Source organism: Dipodomys spectabilis, unplaced genomic scaffold (assembly GCF_019054845.1).
Source record: "Dipodomys spectabilis isolate Male_0828 unplaced genomic scaffold, ASM1905484v1 ptg000002l, whole genome shotgun sequence".
NCBI classification, from domain to species: Eukaryota; Metazoa; Chordata; class Mammalia; order Rodentia; family Heteromyidae; genus Dipodomys; species Dipodomys spectabilis.
Window position 1 is genome coordinate 4,542,294 of NW_024870679.1, and position 11,517 is coordinate 4,553,810.

At 40.0% G+C, this 11,517-nt stretch overlaps 1 protein-coding gene across 1 annotated transcript in view; it reads right to left on the reverse strand.

Annotated features, from left to right (window-relative positions):
* The window catches only part of Stxbp3 (syntaxin binding protein 3), a 70,249-nt gene extending 59,493 nt beyond the window's left edge, over positions 1 to 10,756 (reverse strand). Inside the window, exon 1 of the mRNA XM_042680992.1 lies at positions 10,638 to 10,756. Coding sequence (XP_042536926.1) covers positions 10,638 to 10,686 — 49 coding nt within the window. The 5' untranslated portion in view covers positions 10,687 to 10,756. The remainder of the gene's footprint in view (positions 1 to 10,637) is intronic.
* Positions 10,757 to 11,517: the final 761 nt, after the last annotated feature.

Consider the following 11,517-nt stretch of genomic DNA (forward strand, 5'->3'; position numbering starts at 1 on the left):
TAACAAATGTTATTGCCATGAAAGAGGACAAATAAAAGTGAAAACAAAGTGTTCTGAATAGATTTATGCACACATGGTGATTTGATTTGTACAAAAGAACTTGGCACTGCAAAATAGAATGATCAATTTTAGTAAATAATGTTGGGCTATTGGATAGCATTCCAGTTACCAGTCAAGTTTTTTTTTTTTCAATCACACTTTTTTTTTTTTTTTTGGTCCGGTCGTGGGGCCTGAACTCTGGGCCTAGGCGCTGTCCCTCAGCAGTTCAGCTCAAGGCTAGCACTCTACCACTTGAACCACAGTGCCACTTCTGACTTTTTCCATTTATGTGGTGCTGAGGAACTAAACCCAGGGCCTCACACATGCAAGGCAAGCACTCTACCACTGAGCCACCTTTCCAACCTTATTTTTATTTTTTATTGTTATTATAGAGGTAATGTACAAAGGAGCTGCAGTTATATAAGTCAGGTAATGAGTACAATTTTGGTTTTTTGCCATTCCTAGGGCTTGAACTCAGGACCTGAACACCGTCCTTGAGCTTCTTTTTCCTCAAAGCCAGCCTCTACCACTTGAGCCACAGCACCACTTCCAGCTTTTTTTGTTTATGTGGTGCTGAGGAATCCAACCGAGGGCTTCATGCATGCTATGCAAACGCTCTACTGCTAAGCCAGTAAGCCACATTCCACTGCCACTGCCATCTTTCATATGAACCACATCGAGAGCCCAGATGGCTTCCTCTGTTCATACCATTATTTCAATAGGTAAAGTGAATTAGGGAATATGATAAACTGTCAGGGAACCTCAACAACAAATAGAGCACAGGTAGGTAATAGAAATTGTATACAGGGAATAGCTACTACTGCTAGGATGTCCAAGTCCAAAAAGTTGGTGATTACAGGCATCTTTTGGTATCTATGGGGGGTTGGCTCCAAGAACCTCCATGGATACCAAAATCCACAGGTAAAAAATGAGTAGTGTTTACATCTCACCTGTGAACACCTTCCTGTGTACTTTAAAACCATCTCTTCATTAGTGAAAATACCTACCACAATGCAGATAATGAACACTTTGATTCTTATCATCTCTAAACGAACTATTGCAATAGACTCTTATTTGGCTTTCCTGTTTTCCACCTTCAACCCTTTGCCTTCTCAATTTTCACAGTGCTGTAGGTCAGCTTCCTAATACACAACCCTTCTGTTTACATCTATATCTACCTTAAAAGTCCCTCAGATGTTCACTCTTGCCTACAAAATAAAATCTAAACTCTACTTATTCAATGTCCTCCCATAACTAGCTTCTGCCTCATTTCTAAACTGATTTTCCACAAGTCCAAATGTCACTCAAAGACCTATTAATACCAACTCTCCTATCTGCTCATTTTGTTTCTTTGAAGTATAAAAGGAAATATACTTAAAATGGTAATGTCAATGCAGTGAAAATACTGGAAGAAAGAATAAGGTATTATGTGTACAAGAACATGAGCAATGCTAATGGTATGTTCAGAAAACATTGAATAAATCTGATAATAACAGTGCAAGAGAAACTGGTTTGCCTGGAAATAGGAAATAATATATGAATAATGGAGTCTTAAAGGAAATAAAGCAAATAAAAAAGGCAAACTGCCTGCCAATGAGCAAAAGCATCAGTCCTGGAGCTTGAGGTCCAGACTCTTAACACCACACACACACACACACACGCACGCACGCACGCATGCGCGCGCACACACACACACACACACACACACACACACACACACACACACACACACACACACAGGCAAACCATATGGAAACCAGAATGAAGAAACAAGTACTGGATCATCTGTACCAACTCTTTGCTTCCCACTCCAATTTATTTCTCAACAGCATAGTCCTTTTTCTAACTTCTGGGAGTCTGTGGTGTCATAATCAAATTGCTACAAGAAGGCATCAGTTTACACACATTTCTATCACTGTTTTTTTCCCTAAATATGTTTTATGGATATTCTCCAAATACAGTATCAAGATATAAATACAGTATCAAAATAAATACAGTATCAAGATATTTCTTAGTAGGGACTGGGAATGTGGCTCAGTGGTAGAGGGCTTGCTTAGCATGCAGGAAGCCCTGGGTTCGATTCCTCAGTACCACATAAACAGAAAAAGCAGAAGTGGCACTGTGGCTCTGTGGTAGAGTGCTAGCCTTGAGCAAAAGAAGCTCAGGAACAGTGCTCAGGCCCAGTGTGCAAGCCCCAGGACTGGCAAAAAAGAAAAAAGAAAAAAAAAGAATATTCCTTAGTATAGGTATAATATACTATTCAAATAGTCTCCTATTTGCTAGACTATTTGCCATTCTGTCTCCAATTGTACCACTATGTTACAGTAAGAATCTCTAAACATACATATGTAAGTGGAAAGACCCACAGTAAGATTGCTGACATCACAAGGCATCTGTCTCTTATTTTACTAAACTGAAACTTTCTCAAAAGTCATTAACAATTCATATTCCCATCAAGAAGCTTCCCACTACCACATGAAATTAATCACCCTGATTTTTGCCAATCTTATGGATTAAAAATGATGTGCATTTCTCCAAGTCAAAAACAGTCAAATAAATGACTTAATCTGCAAGTTGCCTGCTCATTTCCTTTGCTCATTGTTCTACTGGGTCATTATCTCTTCCCAATCAATTCCTAGGCATTCTCTAAATATTGAGTCTTTCTGTCTTATATATGTTGGTATTTTCTTCAAATCTATAGCTCTTGATTTGTTTATTGTGTTCTACTATTCTACCAAGAAACTTACAATTTTTACATAATAAAAATTTTTACAGCATCTGGGTAAGGTTATCAGTTAAATTTTTTAAGTCTAACCCATATTAGCCTACAGTTTCTCCATATTCTATTGCTTCACTTTCTGTATTTTAGATTTTTAATGCATAGTTTATTTTAATACACTGATGATGTACTAAGATGTTTACAGTCAATATAACAAGAGGTGGAGGTGTGGCTCAAATGATTGGGCACCAGCCTAGCAAGTGCAACAACGTGAGTTCAAACCCCAGTACCAAAATAAGTAAGAGCAAGGAATGATAAGAAAACATGTCAGAGCAAAAAGGCAAGAAACAATCTATAGAATGTCATTAAGCTAAAAAGAAAATTAATGTTAAGTATTTATATCACAAATAAAACATGAGAAAAATATAGCACAAGAGAAAACTAACAAGAATGCAAGTAAAAATAAAACATAACAAATTAAAGACCTAAAAAATGGAATTATGAAAGAGTCAAAATGGGGGGCGGGCATAGTCTAGGCTGGATATAGCAATACATGTCTGTAATCCCAGCTACTAGGGAACTGGCAATAAGGGGAATGCAGCTTGAGGCTAGTCCAGCAAAGTTACTGAGATTCTATCCCCCTAAAACAAACCACGTATAGGAGACATGCCAGTGATCCCAGCTATCCAGGAGGTAGGGAAAGGAAGATCATACTCAAAGTCTGGACCTGGCAAAAGCCTGACTCTATCTGAAAAGCAACTAAAAATGAAAAAAGACTGAAGTGTGGCTCAAGTGGTAGAGCAACTGTTTACTAAGTGTAAGGCCCTGAGTTCAATGACTACTTTTTTTTTTTTTAAAGCAAACTGCTCATTGTTTAAATTAGTAAACTGAAATACAACCTAGACTAGAAACCAAGTCTCCCAAATATATGTGATGTGGAGAAAAATGAGGCTTTTATAAATAATGCATAATGATGTTTTTGAAAAATAGCCAAAAGCAAAAAAAAAAAAAAATCATACTGCAGGTCATAAAGGAATTAAGATTCCAAAAAAAAGCAACACATTATTAAATTCCTAATTATTATCTGATTCTGCCTACTTCTGGCCTATAACATTCAGTTTGCGGGTAACAATCTTTATAAAGGTCAAATAAGGGGGTTGAAGTAGGAAGCAAAAGTACGCATCATAAATCATTTAAATAAAAACATAATGAACTGTGCATGAGGCTTCAAAAAAAACATAGTAGAGTATATGAAAACTAAGAATTACGGGGCTGGGAAGGTGGCTCAGTGGTAGAGCGTTTGCCTCGCATGCATGAGGCCCTAGGTTCGATTCCTCAGCACCACATAAACAAAAAGGAAAAAAAGCCGGAAGTGGTGCTGTGGCTCAAGTGGAAGAGCGCTAATCTTGAGCTGAAGAGCTGAGGGACAGCACCCAGGCCCAGAGTTCAGGCCCCATGACCAGAACCAAAAAGAAAAGAAAAAGAAAACTGAGAATTACTACAAGAATACTAAATATATACAAAGGCAGGATTGGGTTCAGTGGTTGCCTAGCCATGTGTGAGGACTGGGTTCAGTTCCCAGCACTGAAAAAGAACTGAAATTATACAAAGGCAAATATTAAAGCAATTATTTCTAGGTAGAAATTTAATCATTCTTATTTTTAAAGAAGATACAGTCATCTTCTAGTGTTCTCAGGAGACTGGTTCCAGAATCTCCTTCTTCCCCTAAACAGGATCTGTAAATACACAAGCCCCTTACATGGAAGGGTGTAGTAAGCCAGGCATAGGGCATGATTATAGTCCCAACTACTCAGGAGCTGAGGTAGGAGGATCACTTAAGCCTATGTGTTCAAGCCAATCTGGGCACTGTAGAGATATCCAGTCTCAAAACAAATGCAGATATAGAATGATACAATATTAGCATATAATCTAGGGCATCCTTCCCTATACTTTAAAGCATCTCTAGATTACATACAATACCTAATACAAATAACTGTTGTATTGTTTACAAGATGACAAAAAAAACTATACATGTCCAGTACAAATAGGATTTTTCTTTTTTGTTGGTCATGTGGCTTGAACTTTGGGCCTGGGCGCTGTTCCTCAGCTCTTCGGTGTAAGGAGAGCTCTCCACCACTTGAGCCACAGAGCCACTTCTGGTTTTCTGATGGTTTACTGGAGATAAGAATCTCACAGACTTTCCTGCCCAGGCTGGCTTTGAATCGTGATCCTCAGATCTCAGCCTCCGAGTAGCTAGAATTGTAGGTGTGAGCCATTTTTTTCCCCTAATATTTTCAACCCACAATTAGATAAATTCATGCATATGGGACCTAATAAACGGTTTGGAGTAAATGTGATAGAACAATGGCTACACTGAGGGAACAGGTGGAGTTTGAACTGGGGAAGTCATGAGGGTGCTTGAAAACATTCTATAGCTGTGGTTGGGTGGTAGTTATTTAGGCAAAAAAAATTAGTTATACACGACATTAGTGTACCTTATCATGATACTTAATTAAATTTTAATGTCATTTCCCTTCAAAATAGGAAAAAGCAAATAGCTTCCTTTGGGATTGTTTAATGAAGTGTGAAAATGTGGTGACTGATATTTAAGGAAGAGAAAGAAAAATCATCTGTCATGGTTCCTCGTTGCCTAAAAAAGTCTATTTACCACAGCATTCACAATTGTTTTGCCTACATGTTCCTAACCTTTGCAACTAAAAAGAAGTGTTTCTTTTTTGTTGTTGTTTCCTCTTTTATAAATAATCACATATTTTTGTCATCTTTAGAGTGTATCCCAGACTTCCCCTTGCCTGGCAAAATATCAGCATCTTGCAAGAACCATCTTAAATGTCACTCCTGCTTCTGAGTATTCCTGACCCACTCTCAGAGGAAACCAACTCCTTTTCCTCTCTTCTACAAGAAAACGTCTTCATATTTGCTAATCGAGCACCTACTTCTTGTGCACCAGTCTCGCCCATTTTATTGTGAATTTCAAGAGGCCAAAGAACAGGGCAGTAACTCAATAAACGATGATTTAAATGAATGACTGTGTAAAGATTTTCTAAAAAAAAAATTTTTAACTGCTCAACAAAATAAGCTTAAAAGGGGAAGTGACTAGGAAAAAAAAACCCATAAAGATAGCTGATTACAACAAAAACAAAAGTATGTTTCTCTATCCAAGCTTTTATTTTCAGAAAACTTTAAGAAGGATTTATTTAAAGACCTAAAAGTAATTGTTTCTGGAGAGAAAGACTTAGGGTTTGGGTCAGGAAGAAGTTGACTTTTATTTTATACTTGCATCTGCTATTGCAATCTTTTTCTATTTCAAAGTTAAAAAAATTAAATTGGCATTGAAGTTTTAAATTGAGGCCATGGCTCAAGTGATAGAGAGCCTGCCTAGCTAGCAAGCAGGAGGCCCTGTATCAAACCTGTATTAAACCTTAGTATCACACACACAGATTTTTGAAGGAGCATGAAAAATGTTGAGTTAATGTTTGCTATTTAAAAAGAGAACTTAAGAGTGTCACTGGAGGGGCTGGGAAGGTGGCTCAGTGGTAGAGCGCTTGCCTTGCATGCCTGAGGCCTGGGTTCGATTCCTCAGCACCACATAAGCAAAAAGAAAAAAGCCAGAAAAAAAGCTTAAGTGGTAGAGCACTAGCCTTGAGCTGAAGAGCTGAGGGACAGCGCCCAGGCCCAGAGTTCAGGCCCCACAACCGGACCCAAAAAAAAAGTGTGTCACTGGATAGAACACAAGAAGGAAAGACCTGGAGGAAAATATGAAAAGTGGAAAAAGCCTGCAATTCAACATGCAAAGAACTGTCACAAATCAACATCTATAATTTACCTATGTGCATTCTCACTGAAGTATTTAACAGATAATAATTAGATATTATACTAAACTACTGTTTATAGATGAGAAAAATAAACTGCTGAATAAAACTCATGAATAAGGGTAAAATATCAACAATGGTTTGATTTTTACTTCATAATTGACTTAATCACTGTCATTTTCTAATGTGGTTCTTTAAAAAACATAAACTTCATAAACTTTTCATGTAAAACCTGTGTTATTTTTGTTACCACTTCCCAAAAGCAAGAAAAAAAATAAGCATATAAGCATAATAAGCAAATAAGCATAGAAATCTTCACTAATTTTTAAATATAAAAATTCATTTTATAAAAACAAACTTTCACACTTGAAATACAAGGTGTTCTGTTTTGTTTTGTTTATTTTCCTTGAAGGAGTTTGAAGATAGTTTTAAACCTGAATCCTTATCATGTTTTAGGTCTCAGCTCAAATGTCACCTAATCAGATAAACTTCTGATTTACCTACCTACAATAGCCTGTCTCCCCACTATACAATAAACTGAAACAATCACATTTATTTGTTATCTTGTTTTCTATTACCTACTTAAGCTTAAGTATTATGTAAGCTTGAGGAGAGCTGCTATATTCCCATAGAAATTCAGTATTTAATAAATGGGATATAGGTAGTAAAACAGAGTAAATTATTTTTTTAAATGTACTGTTCCAGGGTAAATCCTAGCTATTCAGAAGGCCAAGATACAAGGACTGCAGTTTGAAGCCAGCTTGGGCAGGAAGGTCTGTTAGGCTCTCATTTCCAATTAAGGCACAAAAGATCAGACAGGGATGTGGTTCAAATGGCCTTGAGCAAAAGAGCTCAAAGACAGGCACCTTGGCACCAAGTTCAAGATCTAGGAACAGCACACAAGCACTACTGTTAAACTCCTGCAAGAAACAACAAGTATACCTATCTTATCAAGGTATCAGAGTAGCATTCAAGAAAGGAAAATAAACATAAGAAGCTGAGTGAAAACGAGGAGCCATTATGGAGATGGAAGCCTATTTGGGGACCACTAGAAATTAGGGAAAGGGGTAGCATTTTAGACAGAGGACCAAGTCATCAACATAAGATATGGAGTTAAAAGAGATCATGAGTAAACAGTAAGGACTATGGAAAAAAAATCCAGATAATACAAGTGAAAGTAGGTAAGAATAGCAAGGCAGATTAGGGCTAGGTTAAAGGTCTTCAAAAGAGACTTGCTTACACCTGTAATCCTAGCTAATCAGGAGGATGAGATCTGAAGGTCGAAGTTCAAAGCCAGCTTAGGCAGGAAAGTCTGTGAGACTCTGGTTTGTTTTTTGTCAGTCATGGGGCTTGAACTCAGGGCCAGGGAGCTGTCCCTGAACACTTTTGATCACTAGTGCTCTACCACATTGAGCCACAGCACCACTTCAGTTTTTGAGTGGTTAATTAGAGATGTGTCTCATGGGGACTTTTCTGCCCCACCAGGCTTCAAACCATGATCCTCAGATCTCAGCTTTCTGAGTAGCTAAAGGCGTGGCTGAAGTGCTAGCCCCAAGACTGGCAAAAGAGAGAGGAGAGAGTGAGGGGGGGGGAGGGAAAGAGAGAGAGACTTTTTGAAATGAACTATAGGCAACTGCCGTCTTTAAGCAAGAGAACCACACATTGATACAATGGTACTATTAAAGGAAAACTTTTCTGACAGCTATTGTCTGTGTAGACTGAAACAAGAAAAAGGAAGCCAGATAGGAGAACAGTTAAGAGTCTAATGTTTAAGACCCTGAACTAAACTTTACATATTACAGATCAAATGTTAGCATTGTAGTCAAAAAGACCTAGGTGTAAACCCTAGATCTAGATTTAACAGATGTTGACAGAGTTTGCTTTAATAGCCTTATCAAGATATAATTTGCATTCTATTCAATTTATCTGAAGAATACAACTGTTTTATTTTCCCACTATATTCATGAAACCATACATCCATCCCCATGTTACCATACTGGTTTCGACAACCTCATTAATCTGAAAAGAGATTCCATTCCTCCAGTCTCTCTCTCTCTCCAGAAAGGCATTCACTTAACACACTTTGTCTCTACAGATTTGCTTACTCTGGACATCTCATATAAGTGGAGTCATACAATGTGACTGGGGTTTTACTTTGCATAATGTTTTTAAGACTCAGTGATGATGTAAAATATGTCAATATTTCATTTTTTTATTGTCTTATCCATGCTGCATCATGCCTTATCCACGCATCAGTATGTGGACCTCATTTCCAATTTTGACTATATGAATAATGCAGTCATTCTAATAGCTCTGTCAATTTCAATGTCAGTGAAATACTGATATTCTCATGAAGTTTAATATATGTAAAGAATAATGCCTGGCACAGTGAAAATATTTAAGAAATAGTAGTAGTTCCATTCTATTTACCACAGTTTCTGGGTAAATTAAAGGTTCTTATGTTTAACTTTCTTATCCTCACCTAATTATATCTCTAACCCAACAAAACTTTTTTATTCTTCTACCTCTTAGCTTCAACATTTTTTCAGATTCATCTTTTGTTAAATTAATTGAAAGATTCCTTTTCAAGTATGTTTCATTCAACAAATGGCAAATATTTTGTCTTTTGGTTGTTCCTAGATACACAAAATTTCTGAGAACTATTTTACCAACTTACGTCTTTTTCCACCCGTTCAGTTTCTGCCTTTATCTTACACTCTGTCTAGACAGCCTACTGTTACCTCAAATTAACAGCACAGGACAGAAACTTTCTCTCTACACTCACCCTCTAGCTTAGTTTCGAGCTATCAAGACTGCCATTATCATTTATCTCTTTTTTCTCCTAAATGCTGACTGCAAAGCACCGTGCATAACCAGAAAGTTGTTTATACAACACAATTTGGTACCTGTTTTCGTATCAGTGTGCCACATATTTTAAACACACTCAGTTCTTAAAAGTCTACCATGTTAAGCGTGAATTACAAGCTGCCAGCCTTAAAATTGAACTAATTTTAAAAAGACTTTTTTTTCTTTGTTATATTTTTTATCTATCTCTAAGTGCCTGCGGCTAAGCACCATCTCCGTTACTGATCTGGATGTTTACATTTTATACAAGGAATTGTTTGACTCCTCAAAGTGCTGGTAAGTTAAAATTAAAAAAAAAAAAAAAAAGTTCCTTGCTCAACAAGTTGGAATAACGAACACTAATTAGATGTTACTCCCCCTTGCTACGACTAGACGATCATTACTTCGAACTGGGCTATGCCAACGTGATGGTTCTTCCTGTTCGGTGACTTCATTCCTTCCTTCCCTGGCCTCCCGGGCCTGGGTTTGGAGAGATTTTTTTAGGAAAAGTCATAAATGATGGGGCAGGAACACCCGTAACCAGCAAGGAGTAAGGAAGATCCCAGGCGCAGGGAGTGGCCCGGCCTAAGGGAAAGGAACAACCCTGCCTGACTACACTGGGGGCTGACAGGGCTAGAGACCCGATCTGTCCGGTGGTCCCTTCTCTAGAACTTCAGCGCCAGCAGTGGGCACCTCTAAGCGGAGAGGCCGGTGAACCGTCCGGTCTGTTGTTGGGGCAGACACTGAAAAGGAGTGAAAAACCCTCCTTGATAAAAAAACCAAACACACCGGATCAGGAGAACACACAGCACCGTGGGGAAGAGGAGGGCGGGAAAGGGAGACGCAGAGCCCAGCCTGTCCGGGGTGGAGACGTCCCCGGGTGGCGGGGCCGGGGCGCGCGGGGCCTCGGGAGGGGGGAGGCGGCCCCGCAGGGCTCACCCCGGGCCCGGGGCTTGGGAGCCGGAGCCCCGCCTGGGGGGGGGGGGGGAGCGGAGGGCCCGCCGCCCCACGAGCAGGCCGCGTCGCGGGGCGCCCCGCGCGTCCCGAGCGCAGGAAGCAGTCCTCGCGGGGACGCGGGACCCAAAGCAACAAGTGCGCGGCGCGGCGCCCCGAGGCCGCTGCGGGGCGGCGGCGGGAGAGCCAGGCCCTGCAAGGCGGCTCACCCGCCTTCCTCCTCTCAGGTCCTACCCCCCCAGCGCACTCACTCTGCCACACGACGCTCTTCAGCCCCCGTTCTGTCACCGGCGGCGCCATCTTCCCCCAAGCTGAGGAGCCGCGGCCTCCGCCTCCGGCTCACACAACCTACTTTGGCCTTGGAAGCCGGCGCTCCCGACGGCCACGCCCCTCGCGGCGGGAAGGCCCCGCCCCCGCCGGGAACCGCGCCCTCTGGTGACGTCACTCGCGTCGGGTTCCCGCCCACGCCGGGACGCAGGCTGGGCCCCCAGAATGAGCGGAATGCCGAGCGCAGGTCTGCTGCCCCCTGGCGGGAGGTTGCTGTAGCTGGAGGTTCCAAGTACTGAAACCGCGGAAAGCAAACTTGTGAGCGAGCAGCTGATTGTGAACTAACAAGATCCCCGAAATTATTCATTCAAATGTCTGTCTAGATGTCTATGTCTAGCCATAGATATAACTATAGATATAGCTAGACATACATATCTATGTATTTATACCTAGCTATCTATCGATAGATATATCTATAGATATCTATAGATACATCTATATCTATCTAGACAACCTCTGTATCTACAAATATGTAGATACAGATAGATATATAAATAGTTATAGATATAGCTATATCTACATAAAATATATATCTATAGATAGATGGATATAAATACATATATATCTAGATAACATATATCTAGATAGAGAAAACGAGACTCTATAAAATAAATTTTTCATTCACAAAGACTTACAGTATATTTCACCCAGAAGGCAGCTCAGCTAGCAAATGGAAAATTTACTTTCTCCAAAAGTTTATTTGTGTGTGTGTATGTGTGTGTGGCCTCCTATCCTAGGGCCTGAACTCAGGGACTAGGCACTATCCCTGAGCTACTAGTGCTCTACCACTTGGGCCATAGCTGC